The sequence below is a fragment of the Micropterus dolomieu genome, linkage group LG12 (genome assembly GCF_021292245.1).
Source record: "Micropterus dolomieu isolate WLL.071019.BEF.003 ecotype Adirondacks linkage group LG12, ASM2129224v1, whole genome shotgun sequence".
NCBI classification, from domain to species: Eukaryota; Metazoa; Chordata; class Actinopteri; order Centrarchiformes; family Centrarchidae; genus Micropterus; species Micropterus dolomieu.
The window spans coordinates 24793377-24821207 of record NC_060161.1 but is presented as its reverse complement, the minus strand read 5'-3'; the positions used below and the strand labels follow the sequence as shown (position 1 = coordinate 24821207).

Here is a 27831-nt window from a genome sequence, read left to right as displayed (position 1 = left end):
TAACCCCCTATGTGCATAACAGATGGCTTCCTGTGCTGCATTACCTCAGTCAGTGTGGACAGCAACCTCTGCGTGTTATCCAGGGTGGTCCAGCAGTCAGACAGACAGTGGGACATGTCTCTCAGCTTCTCCCTGACTGGAGGAAGTCGGATCTGGACATTGCTCAGGCCTGCCCAGTCGAGCTCGCACCAGCCCTCCAACTCACTGAGCACTGACAGAGTCTCACTGTGCAGCTCCTAAAGGATTCAGGAAGATCCACTGTGAAGCCTTTGCACGGAAAAACACTGCCATGTTAACTGTACAGGCTTGACATGAAATCGGGAATGGAATGATGGTAAATGTCTCTGCCATGAATAAGCCAACAAAACTACGTTAGCCTGTATGCACAATAATGACACAAATATACCACCGAACACCAAACTGCCCTCAAAACACTTTTGTTTGCATTTTAAAATTTCAGTAATTGACTCTTAAAGTCTTTCAGTAAGTAATTCAGAGTAACATATATAGCTGAGGGGTCTTGCAGGGCTAATAGGACTCCTAATCCTTGAATAACGATGATGGTTAAATTCTTTTAGTAGAGAACATTAGAGGGCCTCAGTAAACAAAAGCAAGACAGGGGGGACAAACTTTTACAGCAGAGATTATAAAAAAAAAATTGGAAAGACAACATCAGAAGACAGCATTCTCATAGACAGGAGGAGAAACCGCATTTAACTGGTTGAACAAACTCTCTATGCATTGAGTCACAGAAGCTAGCAGAACAGTAGCTCACAGAGGTGATGTCAGGACTTCGCCTTTCAACAATACACTTCAGGTAACTTGCTATCTCATCACGCATCATTGCTAGATAGCTACGGATGCGAGAAAAAGCAATGGCCTGTTATAAAAAAACACAAGAATAAAGCCACACTCTGTAACATCTGCTGAACAGATAATGGTAAAAGCTAAAACACGTAACAGTGGTCATCAAGAAAGCAAAGTGACTCAGTAGTATAAGTTATACGCATCTATCCAAAATGCGCTTGTATTAGCTAACATTAGCCATGATAGGCTACTGGTCATACTAGACCAAGAGAAAGCTGTAGCAGAAAAACCCTGACAGTTTTAACTGAACAAGTGCATTTGGTTGCTTAGAAATTGAACTTGTTATTTGTAAGAGAAAGACAAGTTTTATTCTTCTCTCAAATCTTACAGCTTTAAAGCCACTATGTGCTCATGTCATTAGTGATACTAACACTGAATAGTGCCAATGTAAGGAATTTTGAAATACTGCACATAGGGGCTTTAATTTTAAGATTTATGTGATTGTGAGCCAATTACATTTAAATAGTCATTTCTGAAAATGACGCACACTCACATTGGCTGTTTCTTTGAATGTCTTGAATTTCTGCTGTTTGAGTGAGAGTCTGCTGAGGGACAGAGGAGGGTCCTTGTAGTCTTCCAGCTGTGATTGGACTTGCTCAATCTCCTTATCACACTGTAGTATAAGACAGAGAGGGAGAGAGGGGTGAGAGGAGGACACAAGCTATTCACTGTACATGGGGGACAACGGGAGGCTAGAGAAACCCCGCAGTGGAGTGGAGACATCTACATGAAGTAGAAAAAAACAGGTATTTCTTTTTTTCCCCCAGCATATTGTATTGCATTGGACACTGTAATATCTGTCTTGTTGTGCTGTGAGTGAGCAAGACAAGGCAGTAGAGTGAGAAGAAGAATATTTTAGAGAAAACATACGGCAATCACTACAACACCAGCAAATCAGGGAGTTTCTATGCAATCCCTCTTTGAAACAGGGAGGACGAGTCAGGATGGGTGGAGTGCAATGCCGGACACAAAAATTGCTTACAACTCAGATTTTAAATTGATACAGAAGGTTTGTTCATGACATCCCGGAGAGGCAATAGGCCGCAGAGTTTCTGAAATGGGAATAAAACCACACTCATCGTCTTCCTCCCTCACACACCTTTTCCAGTTTGTCAACCAGCCCCACTAGTCGTCCCAGAGCCTCCAGGTCACGACCTCTCTGGTTGGACACTCGGACGAGCCGATGGAGGGCGTCATCCACGCTGTCATAGAGTTTAGATGTAGCAGCAAGGGCAGCCCTGAGTGGGGAAAAAAAATCAAACAACCAGGCAACCACTGATGAACAGAAGCGAGAGGTAATTTGGTTTCTCTTTTTGAAAATTGACAGTGAGAACTTGTCATAGCCCCAAATCACACATTTTGGCTGGTAGAAATGGTGAAAAACAAAAAGTCAGACAACTGTCAGGCTAGAAAGGAATCAAATCAACAATCCGCCTGTATTTGGCCTCATTCTTGTACAGACTGAGCCAAAACTCATTACTGCATAAGAAGAACAGCTCCGAATACAACGTTCTTTATATCATCTTTAAGCTGTAGCTGGGCTCAAACAAACAAGCTGTAACGCTCTGTCTCTATTAAACTCACATTCCTATCTTCATCCAGCTGGTTTAGATGTTTTGGCTGAAAACAAAGTTGTTTGTTTTTCACGATGGCAACCAACAACTCATCTTGACAAAAAGAAATCCCTCAATCAAACACAAGAACTGGGAAGTTAAAAGGACATGCAGCTTCCTTTTCTGCCCCTCTGGACCAAGCCGTTTGACTAGTGTGGTTTCTGCATGTCTGAGTATTTGCCCAATTAGAATATTTGTGCTTGTCATGATTCTTTTATACTTAAAATAGCACTACTTCAATATGCCTGTGCATAAGCATCATAAAAAGAAGAAGCCTATATTCTTGCAGATGCACACATTACTATTGTAAATAATGTCTTAAATATTCCTTTAAATTGTCCATATACTGAATATTATAATACAATTTCTTTCACATCTTTTCATAATATTGAGCAATTCTTTCTTTGGTGTACATTCACTGACTGTGGTCAGTGTTCTGCTACATGTAGGGTTTTATATTTACCATACTTCTGTGTGGAGTTAGTGGTTATATTCACATGTCTGGTCCTACTTGTCAATTTGAGTAGATTGATTCCCAACAACAAGCCGCAGGGTTTGAAGGGGAATTAAATAAATATGACAACAAAAGGGACCACAAAAACACCAACATTCAAGTTCATTAGTAGTTATGCTAGGTTTCAGGTACCTGCAGTCTGGTGACTTCTGTGCCAGTCCAGATGCGCTATTGGTCAGTCCTGCGAGCCAGGCCCCGCCCCTTTGCTGTAATTCAGTCAAACGTTGGTCGGCCAGGACGCTCGCCATGAGCTGTCTGTGTTTGTCGATGCTCAGAGGAACCGCCTGAAGAAGAGCAATGTTTTCATTAATGTTTCTGTGGGCAGTGACCAAACGGCACATAGTGAAATTTGTACTTAGGGTCTGACTGACAGGTACATAACTATCATGTCATCAAATCACTGATACAGAAAGGGTAAAAAGCGCATCCTCTTTGACGTCTGTACCTTGATGTTGTCTGGCATTGGCTCAGTGTCCATAGACTGCAGTGCTTCTCCTAGGAGTGAGAGGGCACTCTCACAGCGCTCTGTCAGACTCTCTAGACTCTGAAGGGGGAAAAAAGAGTAAAGAAGTAGGAGTGGAATCAGTGATTTTGAGATTAGCATTTTAATTATTCCATCAACTTAACTCAAAATACAAACAGCAAGTGAAACAGACACAGGTTAGTGTACGACATTTCACAAAGTCCCTTCTTTCATTTCCATGTAAGTCCATGAGAGAGGTCAGAGAAAGTGCAGGGGATAGGAAAATGTTTTCATCTGTTTGGATAAAGCAACATAAACTGTCTGGGGGAAAGCCATTAAGACCACTTAAGATCCTTCTTATACTTGATTTATCCTCCACACCCAGTTCATCACAAATCTTAGAAATCATCGACCACCACCAGACAACCACTTTTTCCAGCCAACATCCTCTTATCTGTCCTTCCTCCTCTCCAAACTTCACTTTCTCCCACTCTATTCTCTCACTTTCCTTGGTAATATTTTAAACCTGACAAAAGAAAAACTCACTAGTTACCAACAAGTAATAAACGTCCTGTACTCAGAATCTATATGCGAGTGGGATTTTCTGTACCTTAATGTAAACTTCTGTCAATCAATACTAGACCTATAAGTTCTATCTGTTACTAGAACCGGAAAATGAAACAGAAGTCAGGCTGTATATATGGCCGACAAATGCAATTCATACAAATAATATAAATGTGAATAATTTTGCAAAGTTATGCATATCTATATAAATAGATGACTGAAATGAGGTACTGGTTGGATCCACCATGAAAAATAGAGAAAAAAAAACATGGAGTATGAAGAAATTTAGGGAAAAAATAAAGAGAAAGGGAAATCTACTTTTTTTCAAAATAGACCAAAAAAACAGTTTCTCACTAGTCTAAAAACCAGCCAGTCTGGGTGACAGTGGGTGAAGTCTCCGTCCATCTCTTTGGGCAGCTGTTGCTTGTCTACATATTGCTGAAGTACCCCGGTTCCTCGTACTATGTGGACCTGAACAGAACAGGATAAGAAAGGGAACATTAAAAAAAAATAATTTGGCAAAAAAATTTAATATGAGGGGTCGTGCTGTAGACTTGAGCAAATAAACTCTTATCTAAGGGCTTTATTGTTAACAAATATCTCTTGTTTAATATAGACCTAACAAAGCTGATAATATTTTGCACTCTAAATAATCTTCTGTCTTGATTCTGAGGGATTGATGCAAAGGCCTGTATTTGTTTTTTAGCTTTCTTAAAAAAGAAAGCGCTGAAAAGGCTGAAACATGTTCTACTATTACACTTGCATCATCTTTATTTGTTAATTTATCAGCGGAAATAAAAACAATTACTACCGAAACAACAAAATAGACCGAGGAATGTGTGGTGCAGCTCCAACAGCTGTTTTTTCTAGCAGCGCTTCCCTTTAACATGCAATGTTTTACCACTGTCAGGGTGAAATATAAACCACATGGCAAGAAAGATCTCTTCTCATCAGTGCAAAGCAATGAGCTGAGCTACTGGTAAAATGGCTTATTTGCAAACTCTAGATGTGCCAAATGTATGGAAATAAGGTTCATTTAGATTCAAGCACAGTGTGAATGTGCGCTCCAGCTAACAGCATCAGACATTCATCAAATTTTAGAAAGGAACAGAAACAAAGCGTGGCTTATGAAATGTTATTTCCTCATGAACATTTTGCATTTTATAAATGAGCAGTTATCCCTGTTGATATGATGAAGGACAATGGAGGTTCAGGAACTTTCATTTCACTACTGTTTTCACACAAACACACATTTATCATTGTGGTTCAGGCAAGTTTTCAATGTGGGTGTTCTGTGTTTTATTTAGACTTGCAAATAAAAGAAATAACACTAAATGAAGTAAAGGAAATTGAACAACGCTATGCTGTTTGCGTGCTGGATCATAATCTGTAAACTTGTGACTTGTATGAGCTCACCTCTGCTCCTTCCAGGTTATGAGAAAGGGACTCCTGCTGCTCTTCCACCAAAACCAGAACAGATCCAAGACCGCCAGGAACCAACACCTGGAACACACAAAAGCACACACACACAGAAACACATGTGCTTGAGCTACTTCACATCTACAGACAAATAAGAGCACAGAAGCAAACATTTGGTTAAAGAACTTTCTGTCTCACCTGGAAAAGTTTAAGTGCAGAGAGGCTGAGAGCGGAGGGTGGAGAGCGTCTGCTGTCCATTAACACTGTGAGACCTTTTTCTTTGGCTGCAGGCCTGATGAGGATGGATGGAGAGAAGTAAATGTGGGGTTAAAACCAGAGCAGTCACTAGAAAAGAAGTGTTTTATTATAAAATGAGACACCTGCTATTTAAAAATTAAGATGAATGATGCCTACTAATTTAAACCAATTGTATTACTTTACATAGGACAGTTAAGGGGTCATCTATATTTTACAAAGATATAATTTCTTCCCAAACCTGTTTTGGAACATTTGTTCAGACTTGCTGAGAGCAACAGACAAGTGTGCCAGGTAAACTGGCAAGCTCAAGCATTTTGTTATGGTTTTCTCTGCTTTCAGGCCCATGCTGCATTTTCTTAGCCCAACCTTTTGCTCTATTTGGCAAAGTCAGCGAATGGCAAGTTGAGGCGAATAAAATTATGAAGCGCTCTTGGGTGAACTGGTTTGTAAATGAGCAGTGTAACAAGTAACACATGAAACAAGCCCAAATATAAACATCAGAGAACAAGCTGATCATAGATTTTAAGGTGCATAAGTACAGACAAAGTTTTTTTGAGAATGAAAGCAGAGCATGAGCAGAGGGTTAATTAGACACAACATAACACCATTGTATGGTATTAAAGGGGATAATAATTCCTTGGTAATATCTACTGTAGAAACGCATTGCAAAGGGATGTCTGAAACAGCCTTACCGAGTGATTCTGTGGTAGCACGACAGGACCCTGGCCATCTCCGCCTCACAGAAACTCTCTTCTGTTGCATCTGTCTCTGTGACAACCAGAGCACGCCCCAACCTGTCCACTGTGCCTGTGGTCGGTAAGCATCAGGTTAAGCATTACGTGGGAAGGCCAACAGACAGCTGAGACTACAGTCAGTCTGGTACATTGGTTTCTTTGTATGTATACTGTAAGCCTGAGAGTGACACCCACTTCTATTGGGACAATCATTTTCAAAGTTTTGCAGCTACTAACACATAATGATTTGGAGGAAGCAAGCAGGAAGTAAAATGTTGCCATAAAGTTAATCTGTCCGTTTTATTTAACCTATATTTGTTTCCAGTTTGACAAATTTGCACCATGAAAACTCATCCCAAATTAGCCATCATCAGTTCTTGTTTGCACTGTAACCATGCATGTAGAGATAAAAACTACTTTTTACTTTTAATAAAGAAAACTTCCAAGACATGACGATTATGAGGCAAGATCTTAAGTTATACGGTCTGTCTTTTTTCTAGGATTTCTAAGAGGATTTATTTTTTATATATATCCCCTGAGTGTGCAAGTCACACTGATTCTAACAGTATGTGTATCATGTATGTATTAGGGCTGTCAAATGATTAAAATTTTTAATCAAATTAATCAGAATTTTCAGTGGATTAATCAGGATTAATCACTATTTGCAATTACACCTGAATCCTAACCTTTTTTTTTTACTGAAATGCATACCAAAAGATAAATAAAAAGACACAGATACTTCAGTTCCCAAGTGTCACTGATGAAATGTGCAGTTACTCCGAGGTAATTGTTGTTATTCACTGATGTCCAATGGTCTCCTGTCAGGGCGATATGATTTACTTGAGCCAAGACCACTTTCCTTTTTTCTTTTTCGTTTTGATAGAGCCTGTGGATTTTCGTCATAACTGTGGCTCTTGACGGTGGCCTATAGGATGAGTCTTGAGACGCCACTTGCAAAACATCAATGAAACCTGAGTCTTCTACAATACTAACGGGTCTACAGTCCTTTGCAATCCATTTTGCTATTTTGTTGGTCAAATTATCTAAGGTTGATTTTGTTAATGGCCCGCGAAAATTCAGCGTGGTCTGGCGCGAACCACTTGCTGAACCTGACGACCCAGCAAACGCATGTTTGGCGTTGACATGGTACCTCAAGCTTGAACAGCTCCGGTGAAATTGAAACTCCTTGTTACAAATCTTGCAAATAACCTTGTACTTCTTAACTGTACCATCATCATTCTTTTTATATTTGAATCCGTCAATAGGCCCACTTTGCTCACCTTGCTCCATTTCGCCTCTAGCTCCCGTCCCAACCACTTTCCTGACCTGAATAATTTGTCACACTGCGCATGCATGAAATGCGTTAAAAAAATTGACGTAATTAACGACAAACAACGAATTAACGTCGTTAACGCGCTATTTTTGACAGCCCTAGTATGTATGTTCAGATTTGGCTGACATATGACTCTAAACTCTTCAATACTGTTAATCAGACGCTAAGGGGTAAAGACCTACTAGCCCAAAAAACAACAACAAAGTCACACATCTGCAAGACTAACTGCAACGGCTGTCCTAGTAAAAACGTTTTGAGCTGACTGCTAACTAGCACAACACATTTATAGTAGGCCTGAAAGAAACTTGCCTGTCAACTTCAGCTTTCCTGACTGGAGAAGCTCTGTGTCCAGTTCCCTCAGCAGGGGAGGCTCTTTGGATGCAACACCATTTAGTTGGTCAGGACATTTCTCTCCTGACCCTGCCTCCTCATTTGAGTGGTTAAATAAAGATGTGCCTGATTGTCCATTGCAGACAGGCAAAGATTCAGCTTCTGTCTCTGCCGAGATATAAAAAATTTATAGAAACTATTGTATGAGGTATTTCATGATTTTTAGAATCAAATGTTTATGCATTAATATTCAATTGTCTTCAGACCTGCATTGCTTTTCCTTGTATCCTCTGTCCCATCATTAGTTGAAGGTGGCACTCCATCAGGTTCGTCTGCCTGTTTTCTTTGCTCCGATTGGTTCTCCTCTGTGATTGGCAGCTTTGTAATAGCCAAGCAGGTGGTAGGAGTTGGTTGAGCAGCTTTACCCTGCTGTTTTGATCCCTTCTGGTGTGCACGGCCACCAGACCTGGCCCTCCCTTTGGCCCCCTTTCCCTTCCTTTTCCTCCTAAGACAAAGCACAGGAAGGTACTAATGAGGTCCAATGGAAAGTTAATAATTGGTAACACGTTAGAAATTATGTTGTCTTGACATAATGTCCTTCAGACTGTGTTTCGAAGGTGTCTTTTATACCATTGGTTTCAGGCCTGGATGTGTCTAAATTCAGACAACGTACCTTGTTCGTACCGTTTGTATCAGTTTGTATTGCTGATATGTACTTTCATGTGGAAGTGTGAAAATGAAAATGAATAAGAAGAAACAGTACAGTGTCCCACTGGAATAAATCTGTACCTTGGTGCTCTGAATCCTGCAGTTTTAACTTCCTTTCCTCTAGGACACACTCTGTCCTCTGTCTTCCCTTCATCCCTTTCTTCTGTCACCTTTGTGTTGGATGAACTCTTTATTTTAGATCCACTATTGGTAGTCTCTCCACTTTCTACGACTACAGTGAATGGTCTCTCTGGCGCGTCTGATGTTGGGGTGGTGGCATCACTGTCTCCGCTCAGTGGTTTATCTGTATCCTCGAAAACAGAGTCTGAATGTGATCCGTGATCTGAGTGGCCCTCTATACCATGTTGGTTCGTCATGTTACGGATTTCATTTGTGACCACACTGTCGCTACTCTCTGACTCTTTACATCTGTGGTTGCCTCTACAAGGCTGTGTGAGGCCAGTGCAATCTCTCTCCTTGCCAACACCGGGTCTCCTCTCTTTGAACGAGCCATCAAAATAAAGCCGGTGGCTTTGTACGCCCTCAGAGTTTCTGCTTGTTTTATCTCCTTCATCAGAGTCGTGGACAGAAGAGGAGTAAGACTGTCTCCCTCTGCCAGGTTCAGTAGCTACTGGTGGACGCCGAGGTGGTAAAATGTCACCTTTTGGGGTTACTACGTCTCTTTTGGCACCAAGGACAGCTCGAAAGCTTCCTGACCCTTCCAGTCTCCCATATCCCCAAGCTTTCCCCTTCCGGAGTTTGATGGCTTTACCTCTCCTGCACAGAGGCAAAGTCTTGGTCTTACAAATTCCATGCATCTCCAGGTACCTCTGCCTCGTGTCAACCCCTCCATCAGGACCCACTCTGGGCTCCAACAGCTCCACATAGTCCCCGTCCAGCTGAGGGTGCCTCGTTGTCCTCCCAAGCCCATCTTCACTGCGCCTTCGCCGGGGAAGCACAGGCTCAGAGTCCACGCCATCTGGTGGTAAACCATCGTCTTCTTCTTCATCCCAGGACCAGGTGTCCAGTTCTCCAGAGGATGAGCCACCCCAGCCCCCGAGGCTGCTGCCTCCCTCACTGGGCAGGCGGTTGGATACGGGACCCTCGTCGTTGGACATCAGGCCCAGCTCCTCAGAAGGGTCGTGGATGAATTTTGGGTAGACAACCTCCTTCCACGGAAGACGAACCACACCATCACATGTACTAACCAGGCAGGTGTCGAGTCCTCCTCCAACTGGGGAAGAAAAGGCAAGGCAATGCGAGTTTATTTTTATAGCACATTTCAACAACAAGGCAATTCAAAGTGCTTTACATAAAACCTATTTGATTTACATTTGATTTAATAAAAGACAGCAGCAAACAGAAAAAAAGATCATAGAGGACTTAGTTCATGTCAAGCCCCTGTGTTTATTGAGGGTATCCATTAGGCAAAAGGTTCCTCCCACATAGTGTAAAACAAATGTTCAAACTTTTGCTGCCTTTCTTTAGTTCTTAGGTTCTTTTCACCACCCACCACCTGCTGACACCCATATATCTCTCCCTTCTCTTGTTGCCCTTCCACACGCCATCCCTTAGTCATAAACTTGCCGCTTCAAGCCACGCATCTGTTTGCTTCCTCTGTTTTCCCTCTATTCTTCTTCACAATCATCACTTACTGGCAAAGCTACAAGGTCTTAACAGTTTTCACCTAAAAAACAAATAAACATTATTCTGGCTTAAACCGTATAAACACCTCTGTGGAGACCTTTTCCTGACTCTTAACCTGAAATACCAAGTAAAATTATGATCAGACATTGATTAGAAATAACTTTTATCCCAGTGGCTTGGATGGTAATCATCACCCATGCTTTCCCAGGTTTAAAGGTTCAGTGTGTAATAATTTGGGGTATCTATTGAAAGAAATGCAAATAAAGACCTTACATAATGAATCATTATGTTTTTATTACCTTAGAATGAGCCATTTCTATCTACAAACACAGTGGGTGCCCTTACATGGATGTTGCCCGAATGGACAAACTGCACTACAGAGCACATTTCATCACTACCTTGAATACATACCAAGAAGAAGAAGAACAACAACAAGTAAAGTTAGTAGTAGTAGTAAAAAAAAATTGGACAAATGGAGGACCACGCATATTATTTAGTAAGAGCCGACAGTGTGTCAGCCACCGGTGAGTGGTCACTGATGGTGCCTTCAAGTGGTAATCAGAATCTTTTTTTCCTCCTTAAATCTTTATTTCAAAAATAGAACTGTACATGGGAACCCGCGACCCTGTACGCAGGATAAGCGGTTGACGATGGATGGATGGATGGATGTACATGGGAAATTAAGAAGCATACAGAACTTTGATTTGTGGTCACGCTTTGCATATGCATTTTGAAATTATGTCATTTGTAATATGGTTTTAACAGTTAGTTTGCTGTCCATGTAGAGAGAACTGGATGTCTGCGTGTTGTTTATATGCTCTAATAATGCTAATCCAACACATTTTTGTAGTAACTTCTGCAATGATTCCACATTCCGACTTAAGAGCACATGATCACACAGTGAAGTCGGAAAAACAACGTCACAACTCGAGAAATGGGACCATCTGAGGAGCATGTGAATGCGCGTGAGCCGCTGGTTGCAATTTGCAATCCTCACCACTAGATGTCACTAAAACTTACACACTGAACCTTTAAAAGTAAACGGAAGTATAGGGAATCCTTTCCTTACCTTCTCTCTTGTGGCCCCGTTCTTTGTTGACGCTGTGCAGCCACTCAGTGGTGAACACAAGGGGGTGCTGTGACTCCGGTACCAAGATTTCTTGAACAGTGCGCCCCCCAGGGGCCAGACATTTTAGAGCCAGCCGGGGGCAACGTGTAGAAAAGGGCACCACCTGCAGATAGAAGTCATTACTGCGCAGGAGCCTCCAGTCCAGGGTGGAGAGCTGTACAACCACTTTCTCACCTAGACAGAGAGGCCAGCCGGAGTGAAGGAACAAGCAGCCAAGGTACTGAGACTGGAATGACAAGAAGAAGAAGAAAAGGAGAAGACAGTGTGTTGAATGTATAAATTAAAAAATGCAGCCTTCATCTGCATGAAATTAAATTTTGTGTCTTCTTCTTATACCTCTTAAGGTATAGTGCTCTGATTTCCCTGTAGAAATCCTGCATTTTCTTGCCAAAAACTATTTAATGCTCCTATTTAATGCTCACATACAATCTTTTTCTCCCATTCACAAACCACAGCCCACATGAGCTAACTGGAGCCTGCCTGCGTGATTGTGTTTGGCCTAGTTATATGTCGAGTTTCTAGAACTGATACCACACCAGTCAACAGTATTCACTAGCTCAACTGGCCAAAAGCCAGTGGCACATACAAATGTCAGACATGTGACTCACACAGGGTTTTCTACAGTGTAAAATCGCTTAGCTGGCATGACACAGTGAGAAGACTCTGGATAGCTGCAGAGAGTCAGCATGCAGATGACCAACTCTTCACAACAACCAGCCAAACAATCCACTGTTCTAGTGTCAGTGGAAAACACATCAAGTAGCTCTGTGAGACTGAGAAAATCAATCTAAATAAAGCACACTCAACAAAATGGGTCTAAATATAGAAAAGCCCACAACAAGGCATTTTCTCAAGAACTCTGACTTTAGGTGAAGGAGAGAAGGCCCCTAGTTTGATCCTGCACTGTCAATCAATTAATCTGTTCACAATCCCAAATGCTATTGTTAACTTAATCAATCCTGTGACAGAGCCACATCCTCTCTCTCACAAACTGAGATCCAGAACCTCTCTGTCCCCAGTCACATCTAATCGACCAACAGAAAGCTGCTCCCTCCCCCATCCGTGTTCTCTAGACTCACGAGACATGATCAAATTATATTCCTTACCTACCTCTCCATTCCTTATTCAATTTATTCCCTTTAAGCCTTTCTCCTGCATCTTTTCTTGCCTGTTCTCTTGCTGTAGCAAAGTTTCAGGGGAAGCAAAAGCCTGATATCTGTCAGGGTGGATATTAGCATTAAAAAGCATGTGATTTTTCCTCTCTTAAAAAGTTTGTCTGTTTTGAGTCAGTCCACATTCTGCAACTCTGTGTCCTCTGGCCCTCCTCCCTCCTCCTACTTCTCCCTCAATGTAACCCAGTGTTTGCTCCCTCTTCCACACCTACCATTTCTCAAAAAGTCCTCAATCAGTCTACTATAGTCTGCAACCTCCAGCATCTTCTCTTTTTTCACGCACACACGCCATGCGAGCGTGGTGAATGAAAGCCATTTTCATTCTCTCCTTCGACTCCCACCACTTCTCTGTTACTCACTCTCTCTTTCTCTCACAGCAGTAACACACTCACATATGGAACGAATTATTGTCATGACTCACAGTCTAACTCCCGTCCCAGGCAGCTCCACTCAGCTACAATGAAAACATAGTTTGCTCACAATGCCTGTGCATGTGTGTGCGCAAGTCTGGGGAAACTGTAAATGGAAATATGAGACCGTTCTTAGCCTCCCAGCTTGTGCTTAACAGTGTGTGTTGTTTATCTTTGTGTGTGGGTGCTGGAAATTAAAATACAAGGAATGCTGTTCAGTATAAATCTCGGAGCTTTGAATTACGTACATCTTGGATCGCATTTCTTTGTCTTGTTTTCTGTGTGTGAGGCAGAACATGCTTGAGAGTGTAATGTGAGGGCACAAAGTGGAAGTCTCATGTTTGCACAGTGTTTCCATGTATGTATCCTATATCATACTATTTTCATGCATTTGCTTTGTGTATGTGGGATTCTAAAAAACGTAAGTGTTTTATTTACCCTTCTGTTCACTGTATTTCATTCATCTCTGTCAATTCATTCTTGGAGCTTCCAATGCAGGAAACTACCTCTTTTGTCTGCGGGTCACAGTGGCTGGTAAATCTCAAATTTCACCAGCCACTTTCACTAATTTTACCGGCCAGCTAGAGTTTTAGAGCAAACTCAACCCTCCGCAGTGTAGTAAGCAACTAGCAACTACTAGGCTCACACATGTGTCAAATTATAACTTGTGCCACACCGGTGTCTCCCATGTCATCAGGTATTGTGACACAGGACTGAAACCTTAAGGCACAAGGGCAGGGCACAAAGACTTGAGATTGACATGGAAGTCTGGACATGACTAAAGATGTGTCTCGATTGACTTGTTTTGCCCCAAAAGACTTAAAAGACTTGTGACTTGGCTTGAACTTGTTCGTCAGAACTAAAGACCTGATGTAACATCTGTTCCATTCAAGCCCTTGCCAGTTCACACAATGCTGATAAAGCCTATCACCGCCAGATAAATCTCTCTGTATTTCACATCGGTAGTGATGTGTTTAAAAAAAAAAATAGATCCATTGGAGAACGTTTATTATTGAGACTTGTTTATTGTTTATTTAGTTTATTTATGTTTAGTATGGTTATATGGTTTATGTTAATATGCTTTGGCAATGTTGTATAGGATGTACTGAAATTGAGCAGAGATGATGCAGCTCTCTCTCTCTACATGGCTCTGGAACAACCTTAGCAACCAGAAGAATGGGAGAGTCTATGCCAGAAAAACCTAAGAACAAGAAACAAGAAAAGTTTCTGATGGTCAAGATACAAAAGAAACTTGGCATTCAGAGGAAGTCACTAAACTAAAGTCAAAAAAAGAAAGTGATCGACGGCGAGGACAAAAACGGATAACTACTGGTGTCGCTTTTATGAGAAGCTGAGAGAAGAGTAGGGACTGAGGGCATAAAGAGATGTCATGTTACCGCTGTTGAACAGGCTATTACATTTATTCTAGCTAAATAATGGATTGTTGTCTTAGAACTGTGGACATTCGTTATGAGCAGGCTTCGACAGTGTTTGTCTAAGTACTCTCACCGGCAGAAATGGAGACCAAAGTTCTGCACTGCAGGTTTAAAAACAACAGAATTTTTATGAAAATGCATGGCCTCACTTGGACCTGCCCTTTAGGTCTTGGTTGCCCCAAAGACAGCTCTGCCAGTACATACATATAACAATGACCGGATTACGCTTTTTAATCTAAGGAATCAAAACAGCTAACAGAGTTCTCACACTATACTTTTTGCATTTGACAGGTGATTGCGCTTCTGATTATATGGCGTGTGTGTGTTCTCATCCACAGTGCTTGCAATTTGGAACTCACACAGGCATGCTGCTGGAGTTTGTGCAGGAGATGCTTGGCCGGAACAAAGTAGTCCAGGAGGTACCGAAGACTGTCGTGTTGATACGTCGACTCCAGGACTGAAAAGACCTGGTCAAACATTCAAAAATGGGCAAAAACACTTGAGTGAATGCGGTCGGATGCAGTGCATGACAAGACTTTACATTTTCACTGCTGTCTGGGGGAAAAAAATCATCTTCACAATATGAGCTTTTCATTAACTAAGAGCAGTATTTGTTTCAGCAAGACCTCATGCAGTTTTGAGTGTATCCAGTGGGTTTTGAAAGCATTTCATTTGCTCAAGAGTGGAAGAATTTCCTCAACCCAGACAGCATGTAATCAGAAATTAAAACAAGAATATCACCAAGGTTGCTTAATTTCATCCATATTATTTTTCCATGCAGCTATTTCCATAGCAACAAAGAAATTTGATTGGAAGCTACATGGCAAGTTTGAACAAACCAATTACCAAATTTGCTAACGGAGCATGGCCCAATAGCTGTACCTCAAAGGACCCTTACTGGCTTACTGACTGGCTTTTAGGGAAACAAAGGTAAAAGCACTAAAAGTAAATGCAACATTGGCACTTTGTAATGCTAAGTTAGAGATATTAGAGCATACAACAATTCCCACAGTGCACCTGTAAGCTATTGAACAGTTTTTCCCAGCTGACTGCTCTTTCACAAAATAAATGGTATGACTTAAAAGCAGGAATAGTGTGCAGTTTTAGTAGAAAAGCAGTCAAGCTCCCGGTTGTAGGAAGATTAATTGTAAGTTTGCTATAATTGACCGGTAGTTGGATTTTGTTTGGTTTGGCTTCTAGCAGCAGTTTATATCTTGGGAAAGCCATCTTATCTACACATAACATCGCCTTCCCCACATACTCCAACATCTCCTTATCATTTAATTGAATCTGCATTATTTACATATATTCCCCTGTTTATTGCTTTAAAGATGTGGACTGGAGGTAAGGTGTGTGTGCATGCTTGTGAGATCTACCTGGGAGAGGAGGGGTGGTGCCGTGCTCTCAAAAGGAGGATAAAGCGATGAGAGCGCCCCCTGCACACAATCCTCCATTGCCTCCGAACCCTGAGAGAGACAAAGATGGTAAGAAATGGTTAATTCTTAACCGGACACTGAGTCAACGCTAATGTCTGTGTTTGTGTTTAACAGCCGGGTTGTCTCGCTTTGTGCTGACACACACAGACAAATATACACACATATTCTACTTTCAACTTCCTGTTGTATGTTCTGGGGAGTGTCAAACACTGCCTCCAAGGCCCAGTAAATGTAAGAACAAAAGAGTACAACCACTACAACATGTTTACCCCCTAATACACACACACAGACACACACCGTACGTGCACGCACAGTTGCATGCACATTCACACACGCATCATAACGCTGGGCCGGCCTGTGAGGTGGAGGGTGACAGAGCAGTGCACGCAGCACATACAGTGTTTATTTTTGTACCGTCGGCATAGCAACCTGCAACTTTTTTCCTCTCTCTTTTTTCCAACTTCTCTCTTTCTCTCTCTCCCTCCCTACACATTTCCTCTCAAACCTCCCATCTGCTTCTTTCACTCTTTTGCTCAGTTTCATCCCCCTTCCTGCTCTCTCTCTTTTTTTAACCCAACTTACTTTGTTTCACCTCCATCCAACTCTCTGAATGTCATCTGACAACAATTACATTGGGATTCTCTTCAACAGACGCCATATTGTGCTGAATAACTACAACGACCAAGGGGATGGATTGAAAGCCATGGGAGAAAACCCCGAACGGAAGAACAGAGTGTACGGAAAAAGAAAAGAAAAAAACGGCTAGCGAGACAGGGGCCAGGAGGGAATGAGCTGGTGGTGGTGTGGGAGTTTATGGAAGAAGACCTAGGTTCAACAGTATTTGAAAGTTATTTTTTGGGTTTGTTTTTGTGTAGAGAGTTTGAGTTTAGCCACAGAGGAGGGCAGAATGAGTATTACAAACATTTGAGAAGAACTGTGACTAACAACTTGTGCCCTGACAAAACAAATTCAACAAATCAGGTATTCAAACTAAGGTCTAAACAACTGTCAAGACTTATTTGCAATTGTTCTTTGAGAAAGTCTTTTGAAGTCTGCAGGACAGAGGGGTGGAAAATGGAAATTTAGGCCCAGAAGAAAGCAATCAGTTGTAGGGCGGAACAGACCAAAAGCCACTGGGGGACTGAAAACCAAAGAGGAGAAAGTCTGAGACTTATAAACAAAGCAGAACACTTGTGACAAACGTCACATCAGATCTACAGTATCACACTGATTGGAGACCTGCTCTGCTGAGGTTGATCAGGGTCACACACAGGAGATGTTAGGTTCTGTTTCCTTTTCTCTTGGCTGCAAACCAGATTTTTCAACTGTGACTTCAGCCCTTAACATAGTGGCACAGTCAGGCTCAAATTCACACAGCTTTATTTTTCCATAGTAACAGGGAATTTTGGATGTGAGCTATACGGTATCATTGGAAAAAAAACAAATGACTTACAGTGAACTCACATACATGTTGTTGAACACAGCTCAGTTTTCCAGAAGCAGCCATAACGTCGTGTTTGTCCGTTGGCTTTTTAGTAAACAAAACAACTCAATCACTCATTTTTTTGGAAGGAGCAAACAATGTTCTTCAAAAAAGGACAGAAGGGTGCGTGTCCAAGTCATTATGATGAAACAAGACAGAAAAAAGCAATGGTGCACCTCACACTCATATTACTATATTAATAACACAACTTACCAAAACTAGACTACATTACTATTTAGTGGACATTTTTATAGTTGTGGGGACAAATTTAGACTCGTGACCGTAATCTATCATACGACGCTGTGTCAAAGATCCAGCATCCTGAATCAACACTTTTGCACATTATTTTAAAAAAGGAACATTCAAAATGGGTCATATTAAAGTTTATGTAAAGACGTATATCCAGGAGGAGCTGTCTCAGTGTGCGGACTATAATAAACAACAGACAGCATGGTGTAATAGGTGTAGTGGTTGTAAAAGAGGCTCAAACAGCCTTCTGGCTCACTGACAGAACATATTGAGGCTAGTAAAAGCACAGCAGGGGGTTCAGGGGATTGCAAGGCAAGCCAGCAGGAACTTCCTCTTAGAATAAAGCCCTTTTTAAAGCATCCCACAAGACTCGAGTTAATTCCGCACAACACTAAATTAAAGAAAAAATTAAAACATGGCAGTGGACACTCAGGTATCCTTTCAACGCCTTTTGGTCTGTTTTCTCTATAGTATCATCAAACTGATAATTAAATGTTAATGCCAACATAACTGCATGCAAAGCGTCTGTACTTTCAACTCAGGTATAGACGCAGGTTGAATGGGAACAACTCTGCAAATTGAGCCCATCAAGCCTAATGGAGCTGCTCAGGATGAAATGTGTGGCTTGTGCCAGAGAACACAACTCATTCTACCACTCATAGAGCTCCATTACTTAGGCCTAAGTGCCGGTACAAATAGGCTACTTGTGTTTGGAGAGCTGCCCTAAAACCAATTCTATACATATTAGCATCACATTATATTTTTCTGCAACTAATAAAAAGAAAAAATTATTTTGAGACTGAATGATAGCTAAACTCAGTGTAGTTGATTTAGCAACAAGCTCGCTAGCTTGCAACAATATTTGGTTTGGATGTGTGATGCGCAATTGCACGCCACTCAGCATGCCTTTCAACGGGATATACACACACAGCTAAAGTCCAAAGAATGGAATTTCTGTCTGGAAGCACAATCATTCAAACACACTGGGAATGATAGAGAGTGGAACAGAGTGATGCTTTTCCACCAAACCACAAAATCCTTGTACAAATGTGAATATTTCTTATTTCCCCCCCAAAAAATCATGGGAATGGGTTTTAGCAGCACAGTCATGCCGTGGGTTTTGTGTGGGTAAGAGGTCAAGTTGATTTACTTGACCTACCTCTCTAACCTGGATATTCCAGTGCCAGTGCATCTAATACAATTAGTCATTTCCTTTCAGACTCCAAGACAGAAGGAGACTCTCATGTAAAAGCCGGTGCCTCTTTTTTAAGAGACTATAGGTGTAATTCAGTTACTCTTCACTCGTACTATAATGTAATGCAATGAATCTGGAATAGAGGCTTTGTTTTTATGTACTGCATATTTCCCAGCAAATGCTACTAGCACAATGTCTGGTGTCCTTGGAGAATTAGCTGTACACACGTTATCACCAAATAAAACCAAACGAGAAAGATGACGAAGAACAGATCTCAGTTAGCAGCTTGACAAGAAACATGACAGCTCATTTAAGGCATGATAAGATTAGCTTTCGCCAGGGAAGTGCATGATTTGCTAAACAAGTTAATGACTTGTTCTTGAGTGATAACTTACTGAAACTAGAATATGTCTAACAAAACAAATGTCATCAATCTGGTAAAAGGTGTACAGAACTGAAACTACTGTTTAGAGTCTTTTTTTTTTACCAAAGAACTACGGACGTCTGCTGGGTAAAATAGTACTAATACAAAATTAGAGGTTAAATACTGAGTATTACCTCTGAACCTACAGTACATGCAGAGTCAAGTGCAACATTGCAGTTTTTATAAAAAAACAGTTTATGAATTTACCATAAGCATAGTCCATGACGTATTGGAGAAAACCATGTATCTCCAAATTTGGTGATTTTGAATGTTTCAGAAAAACTAAAGGGTTAAGTGTTCCTTTATGAGAAAATGTTCCTATTTCTTAAGCTAAATTAACCTTTTAAAAACCCACTGGAGTGCACTGACACAAAGCTGAAAAACAGGACTGTTTTCTCTGCTCATGACAAGTCAGCATTTTGATGATACTTGGTTCTCACAGGACACTGGCAGATGATATTTATAGATATGATATTTATATAAATATTGAAAATTAGAGAAGTTGTCACATGACCAAAGTTTATATCATTACATGCAAGCTGCCTCCATGACAACAAAACAAACTCCATCCAAAAGACGAAGTGACACAAAGTTAAAACCTCTGGGAAAAGATTGTAAGTGGACCTTGACTTAAGCTTTTCTTTATAAAACTGTAAAAATAATTTTACAACTGACCACAAGCCGCCCTGTGGCAAAGGGTTTTTTGTTGTTGATTTTGACTTGGCTGCGGCTTTCACCTACTGACTGTTCTGGCTATGTACAATTACAACGTGGGGCAGCAACTGCAAAGAAATATGTCCTGTTTTCAAAGCTACTAGTCACAATGTCGCAGGTGACATCTTACTCACATAGTCCACTGTAATTTACAGTCTGTGGTCATTACATCACAGGAAAAGTGTGTGTGTGTGTTCATCCGGCACGTGAAATGTCAGTGAGTGTGTACCCTCATGTTTGTGTCAAATATGGACAGAGAGTACGGAACAAGGGTATTGAATTCTTGCGTCAGACTTCCCGTCTTTCTGTCCTGTCTGTAGACTGAAATGGAAGAGGCAGCAGTAGTCGTCAAAACAGATGCTTGGCACAAAACAAAACAAAAACAGAGATAGATAAAGAAATCTCTCGAAAAAGAAAACTGTAATAAAATTGAGAAGTCAAGGGTAAAGCAAAAAAGTGGGAACTCAAGTGGTTTTGGAAGATATATACTTGAACTGAACACTTAAAACTTCATGCCAGTTCAGCTTATTGAAGTGTGAGTGAACTGAGAAACTGAGATTGAGATTGAAAAAGGGACAGGGTGACAGTGAGACATTGAGAAAACCAGACAGCCCTACAGAGATCAAGGGTTCAGATAGAAAAAAGGAAAGGAGAAAAGAAAGAGGAGGAGGCTGACCGGTGGGAGAGATCGATGGGAAACAAGAGCAGCAGCAACCATGATAGAAACCAGATGTAGACCCATACAGTACATAAAGGAAGGAGCAAGAGAGGAAGAGCGAGAGAGCCGAAAGGAGTTTGGAGAAGGTGGGCGTGATAGAAAATGACATGATTGGGAGAAAAAAATGAGAAAGACTCCAACAGAGAAAGAGGGAAGAGAAAATAACAGTGGAGGTGAAGAGAGGAGACAGGAAAAAGAAAGAGGCAGACAGACAAAAGGAAAGCAGGATGAAGAGGAAGAAAGAGGGAGGCCTGACACTGATTTCCTTCCCTAAATCTTCCTGTATAATCTGACCTGACCTACAGTAGGTCAAACAGCTAGCCGAGATTGTTATAACCTACTTAAGTGCTACAGTCTGTCGCTGAATAGAGTAAAGGCAAGTTTTACAGCAGATGAGATTTCACACAACACTCGTGTGCAAGGTTATTTATAAATGTGAAAAATGAGCATGGTATTTTTTCACATTAGCAACATACTATGCCAGTTTAATAAAGACAAGAGCAGTCACACAAACAGGTTGTTAACAAGCTGACAGTTTTGTCTTATTTTTATAAAAGCACATTATATGTAGGTAAAACTGAAAGTGACCATGCCTGGTTTGTTGGTAGTAATCCTTCATTTCACACAAAAACTGTTGAACAAGGTTGACGTTAACAAAGCACAATCTGCTTAATAAATTTACAATTTCTATAATAAGTTTGACTAACACAAGGTTTGTTTACAACCCGTATAATCGTATGCTTTTTATTAGAGATCCAATAACACTGAAATATTAGGACCTCAAAAAGCTGATATTGGGAGCATTCATATGGAGTTGTATTTCTGGCCACCTAGCTACCAGCTCACCAGCTAGTTGCTAACTTTGTTTCTCTGCTGTTTGACTTCTAGGCAGGTAGTGTTTAAAGGGTTTATCAGAATGTTTCCAGTGAAAACAGATTTCTGCTGAGGCGAAGCTAATGACAGCAGTGATACAGTTGTGAGCAATGAGCTAAAAGATGCTAAAATGCTCCATAGAGCTGAGGGGAACTGTGACTGTGGGTTTATCCCATTAAACATAATCATTTGATGCAGTGGTAATGTGAAAACATTGATTAGCACAGCTTTAACTCAAGATTTAATGATTTATACAGTATCTCACAAAAGTGATTACACCCCTCACATTTTTGTAAATATTTGATTATATCTTTTCATGTGACATCACTGAAGAAATGACACTTTGTTACAATGTAAAGTAGTGAGTTTACAGCTTGTATAACAGTGTAAATTTGCTGTCCCCTCAAAATAACACATCACACAGCCACTCATTTATAAACCACTGGCAACAAAAGTGAGTACACCCTTAAGTGAAAATGTCCATATTGGGCCCAAAGTGTCAATATTTTGTGTGGCCACCATTATTTTCCAGCACTGCCACAACCCTCTTGGGCATGAAGTTCACCAGAGCTTCACAGGTTGCCACTGGAGTCCTCTTCCACTCCTACATGACAACATCATGGAGCTGGTGGATGTTAGAGACCTTGTGCTCCTCCACCTTCTGTTTGAGGATGCCCCACAGATGCTCAATAGGGTTTAGGTCTGGAGGCATGCTTGGCCAGTCCATCACCTTTACCCTCAGCTTCTTTAGCAAGGCAGTGGTCATCTTGGAGGTGTGTTTGGGTCGTTATCATGTTGGAATACTGCCCTGCAGCCCAGTCTCCAAAGGGAGGGGATCATGCTCTGCTTCAGTATGTCACAGTACATGCTGCCATTCATGGTTCCCTCAGTGAACTGTAACGACAGCCATGCAGACCAATTTCATACAGTGTGCAGCGTATGGTCTGAGCACTGCAGGCTGACCCCCCTCCCCTTTAACCTCTGCAGCAATGCTGGCAGCACTCATACATCTATTTCCCAAAGACAACCTCTGGATATGACTCTGAGCATGTGCATTCAACTTCTTTGGTCGACCATGGCGAGGTCTGTTCTGAGTGGAACCTGTCTTGTTGAACCGCTGTATGGTCTTGGCCACCGTGCTGCAGCTCAGTTTCAGGGTCTTGGCAATCTTCTTATAGCCTAGGCCATCTTTATGTAGAACAACCATTCTTTTTTTCAGATCCTCAGAGAGTTCTTTGCCATAAGGTGCCATGTTGAACTTCCAGTGACCAGTGTGCTGGAGTCTGAGAGCGAACACCAAATTAACACACCTGCTCCCCAATTCACACCTAAGACCTTGTAACAAGGGAAAATGCCTAATTGGGCCCAATTTGATCGTTGTCCTCACTTAGTTGCCAGCAGTTTAGACATTAATGGCTGTGTGATGTGTTATTTTGAGGGGAAAGCAAATAACACTGTTTTAAAAGCTGTACACTCACTACTTTACATTGTAGCAAAGTGTCATTTCTTCAATGTTGTCACATGAAAAGTTATAATCAAATATTTACAAAAATGTGAGGGCTGTTCTCGATTTTGTGAGATACTGTAGCTATATTCTGGATTATGGGGCAAAATGTGATGAAGATCACGACTGAAGGCAAACGAAGAAACCGCATGGAATCTCAATAGAGGTGGCAATGAAATGGCCATGAGCAGCAAATCGCTATGTTGGAAAGTAGCCATCCTTGGTGTGCATTCAATGTTTGTCAGAGAATCTTGACAATCACAGGAAACGGAAAAGTTAAAGAACGATTCCTGTGATTGACAGCATCGCTGACCCTGTCCGGATTGTTTTAGTGCTCTTATCTCCACCCGCCTGGTACTTCAAGCAGGTTAAAACCAGCACAGAGAATTGTTGTCAGACTTTGTTTTTTGGCACGAATGTAAGACTGGTACATCCCATTAGTGTTTCAAAATCTCAGCAGGCAGAGGGAATGGAAATACCCTCTGCCACATATTCTTGGAAAAAGGAGCACCATTGCATGTGTCACTGTAATGTCTGACTCTGTTTGCTGATGCATTTTAATAACGGTGACATGTGCATGTAATAGCAGCCAAGTTTGTCCCTGAGCGAGTGTGTATGCATGCAATCATTCCTCGTGGGTGAAGTGTTTTGGACACGTATTGGGGAGGTTGAGCCCCTACAGTGTTGCAGATTTTAAATCCACCCTTCAGAGCCTGGTGTCATACACCTATGACTTTGCTGTAACTATGAGTTTTTGTATGTACATCTGTTTTCCCTCCTAAACTTCCCCAACTAGTTCTTGAGAAAGATGAAACTATACTGCACATGTTCTTCCCCCCCTGAAGTCCATGCCATCCCTTGTTCCCCCTTTCTCTCACTTTTTTCCCTTTTTCTCTCTCTCCCCTTTTCTCCCAGGTCCAATGTGGAAAATGCGGCATCACTGAAACCACCGTTGCTGCCGTCCAAGACTCCTAAAATAAAAAGTAACCCTACCCTCCTCTTTTATTCTGCTCTTTCCCACTCCAGCTCTCCCTTTCTCTCTGCTTTCTCTCTTCCTCTCTCTGCCAAACTGCTCCACCCTGCCCAAGGCACAGGAGCAGGATCATGATCTAAATCTCTCTTTGCTGATTTCTTTCGTTCCTAATGCAATTTATCTTCTCACATGTGCATAATGGATATATGTGTCATATGTCTGCCTGAATCATCTCTCTGTCTGTCTGTCACTGATCAGACCATAAGTGGGTGGGGATGGTAAACAAAATCCCTAGAGATGCAACAGAGAGCGCTTTTGCTTTTGTGAAGTCCCCGATTCCCCCAGCAAGTCAACCACAAACATCACCAACGTCACACAACTTAAATCATGTCATTATAATTTGCGGCCACTGGGATCTGACAACTTTGCAAGTTGTAACTGCTGACTAAACTCTTTCCCAAATCAAATACATGCCTTTATGAGAAGTTAATGTAAAATATAAAAGTACTGCTGTTTGGGGGGTTTGAAGGACATGTGGAAGTCTGGATATTTGTAAAATGTAAAAAAAAATATCATAGAGACTATGCAAATCTTAAAAATATACTGTGAAGGCTAAAATACTTAAAATGTCACATTGCCACAGGTCAAAAACAGAAAACCCTATGATAGCAGCCCTTCATAGCACAGATTGTTTTGTTTTTTATATATACATTTCCTGAACATGAACAATTTGAGTCCCAGAATGAGTTTGGAAACATCTTCTGAACGTGAACACCGTGTCTAGAAAAGTTTGATTTCTATCATCCTCCAGATAAACGAATTCCCCTTAGCTTAAAAAAGGGGGACTTACCATGACTTCAGGCAGGAATTCCTACATAGTCATCAGCTCCTTTCCTGCATTTGCTTCCTCTCCGCATTCTCTGCAAAAAACTTCTCTCAGTTTTTATCAAACAGCCCCCATTACGTCCTTAGAGTGATTTTTCTTCAAATCTTTCTTCGCGTACGTTTTCAGCGCGTGAACAGTACTCGTCTCTCCCCCTCTCTCACTCTCCGCTATATTTCCCAGCCTGGGAATGTCCAAGCTACATTTTTTCCCTTTCCCCTCTCCGTCTGCCCGGCTGTCCAACGCACTCCCACCTCCCTCCCTCCACTCCCCTCTCCTCCTCTCACCTAACAAGAGCACTACAGTCCCTCTCTGCACTCAAACTTTCCACCTCCCCACTGGAGTAACTTAAATGAATAGACAATGAAAAGCTCTTACCCCACCCAGCCGTAATTGCAAAAGCACCCCTCTGATGTTTTATTTTTCGGTTACTGATGAAATTAGGCATTCTTTATTCTCGGTGGAACATAATTAAGTGTATTTGTAATTAGGCTTGATTTGATTAAAATAGTTGTGACAATAACTGAAAATAGCTACTCAAATAATAACTGCTAAAATGGGTCTGTTTCTGCACGTGTTTCCGGTATAACATATAATAGATAGCCTATGTTCCATAGTGTCATACACAAAAACAAAAAAGGGAACAAACATGCCAAATTTGAAAATAGTGAATTTTTAGCAGAATGGATTTTCCTCCACCAGAACATTGCAAAAATTTTAAGTTGTCTCATCTTTCATTTATGGGTCATTGTAATTGCCCTTTTGCCACACATGACATTAAAGAAGGGTTAAAGGGCAACTCCAGTAATTTAGTATTGTGCTTCCACAACATGCAAGAGACACTTTTAGTTCCAAGGATGGATCAAGCTCCAGTGCTGGATCCCACATTTCCGGGCCGTAATGCAACTAAATGCAACCTGGTCTCATTTCATTAAGTTTCACCAGTTTATACCTCCGCATCGAGTCTATGCCACGTGCCGCTGTGAGCATTTATGCTGGTGCGTTGGTGTCAGCGTCTCTCTGCAATTACACTGGCAAAACATTAGTTGGGAAAGGTGATTGGAGAGCCATAGGCTATGGTGTAGATTTGACACAGAAGTGTAAACTGGCCTTTAGACTTCCCCTACCTAGTAAATGCCAGTGTCTTTCACAGTCCATGCCCCATTAAAACTGTTCTCCAAGCCAAAGAGAGATTACCCTGATGACCTCATCAGGGGCCATTTTCTCACTTTAGGCCGCATCTGCACCACTGCATTGTTATTTTGAAATGCAGACATTTTTGCTATTGAAATATTTTGTACAATGCAAATAACACATACACTTGCACTGTGCATGTCGCCGTATTTGCTTTACGACAACTCCCAGTCTGTTTCCACTGCCACAGGCTCTTTGTACTCCCATGTTACTTTCAGTAACAGTTCCACCTCGTTGTCAGTCCATGCAAAAAAATCTCTGGTCTGGTTCTTCACCATTGCTATTCTTCGTTCGTCTCCGAATCAACTGCAACTGCAGAGTAGATAATTTGCTTCCTGTTTACACCAGCATGCATATGCCCAGTGTACATGAATGGCCCTTTGACAGGCTTTCTTTAGTCGTATTAATATAGACGGAGATCTATTCTGATCCACAGCTAAAACACTGGTGTGAGATTTCTTTCTTTTTAAAAGTGACAAAAACAAAAATGTAGTAGTGTGGATGCAAGATTTACATTATGCACACAGTCTAAATTAAAACGTGCCATGTGACAATACAGTGATTAATTTTCTGGAAATCACACAGTAACAGACTCTTGCCTGGAAGTTATAAAGGCATTGAAAGCAATGTAAATGTCCTGTGAGCTACTTGCCAGTGGTATACATCAACTCAAGAAAACTATTAGGTTAACTTTACCATTTTGTTAATGAAATACTCAAGTCACCTACTATCCTTAAATAGATAATTTAAAGTTCATGCCATTGCACAGTTTTATGACCTTCCATGTATGCCATGTGTTAATGCAATCCACTACACCTATTGGGAAAAATGTTTATACTATGTTGATGGAGACGTGCTTGCACTATACATAAGCAACATTTTGGGTTTGCGTTTCCATGACTCACACAGTTTCTCATGTCTTTTATGGTTTTATTGTCCCATAATGGTGCCACACTAGTTGCTAAACTGAGCCTCCATGGTTTCGGGTTAGACCGCTGCAATGACTACAGTCACTTTTGAACAGCCACTACAGTGGTTCAACAGCGCCCCCTTGTTTATATGTAAAATATTGCAATAATGGAAAAGTAGTTGCTGGAAAAGGAGCTTGCTGTTAACAGAGGCGATCTTCTATTAGAGTCTGTCTTCATCATTACTCATCAGATCATTTAGTTCATTATGGAATTAATAGATAAATATTACTATAAAAGATGATGGCAAACATATGCCCCTTGCTTGACTCTGTTAAAAATTATCTTTAAAAATATGCAATTTGTTTCTGGCTCAGTTACATAAAAAAAGGAGTAACAACATTCCTTACCATGTGTCTGAAGTATATGACATTTTTACCTGATTGTTTCTAGTTTATCAAAAACATAAAGAAAAGTGATCAAACAAAAGTGTGGGAAGTGTGGGAATGAATCAAGCGAGATATCTTAAATGCAAAGGGACATATTGGATTTGCGAAAGCATTTGATCAAATAGAATAGAAGGATAGAAAACTTCGAATTTCTGGGTGAAAGTCGTGAAACTTGGCAAGAAGGACTTTTTGCACCTTTAAACCCACAGGATTGTGCAACTCCTTATAATT

At 41.2% G+C, this 27831-nt stretch overlaps 1 protein-coding gene and 1 long non-coding RNA gene across 3 annotated transcripts in view; one reads left to right on the top strand and one right to left on the bottom strand.

Annotated features, from left to right (window-relative positions):
- Positions 1–25199, bottom strand: part of arhgef40 (Rho guanine nucleotide exchange factor (GEF) 40) — a 43442-nt gene extending 18243 nt beyond the window's left edge. The window contains exons 1-16 of one of the 2 annotated variants that reach the window (XM_046064423.1): positions 25017–25199; positions 15974–16063; positions 14957–15064; positions 11520–11805; positions 8885–10037; positions 8362–8600; positions 8075–8263; positions 6391–6505; positions 5639–5732; positions 5438–5524; positions 4376–4492; positions 3440–3538; positions 3127–3278; positions 1967–2105; positions 1361–1480; positions 45–236 (exon numbers count right to left, since the gene is read on the bottom strand). In XM_046064423.1, the coding sequence (XP_045920379.1) occupies positions 45–236; positions 1361–1480; positions 1967–2105; positions 3127–3278; positions 3440–3538; positions 4376–4492; positions 5438–5524; positions 5639–5732; positions 6391–6505; positions 8075–8263; positions 8362–8600; positions 8885–10037; positions 11520–11805; positions 14957–15064; positions 15974–16063; positions 25017–25019 (3183 nt within the window). In that variant the 5' untranslated portion in view covers positions 25020–25199. Of the gene's footprint in view, positions 1–44; positions 237–1360; positions 1481–1966; positions 2106–3126; positions 3279–3439; positions 3539–4375; positions 4493–5437; positions 5525–5638; positions 5733–6390; positions 6506–8074; positions 8264–8361; positions 8601–8884; positions 10038–11519; positions 11806–14956; positions 15065–15973; positions 16064–16194; positions 16323–25016 lie in introns of those variants that run through there. The other variant, XM_046064424.1, reaches the window with a different exon arrangement.
- On the top strand, positions 15446–24143 carry LOC123980174. Its single transcript, XR_006827397.1, has 3 exons — positions 15446–15527; positions 15929–16081; positions 24109–24143. It is a non-coding gene; the product is annotated as an uncharacterized LOC123980174 (long non-coding RNA).
- Positions 25200–27831: the final 2632 nt, after the last annotated feature.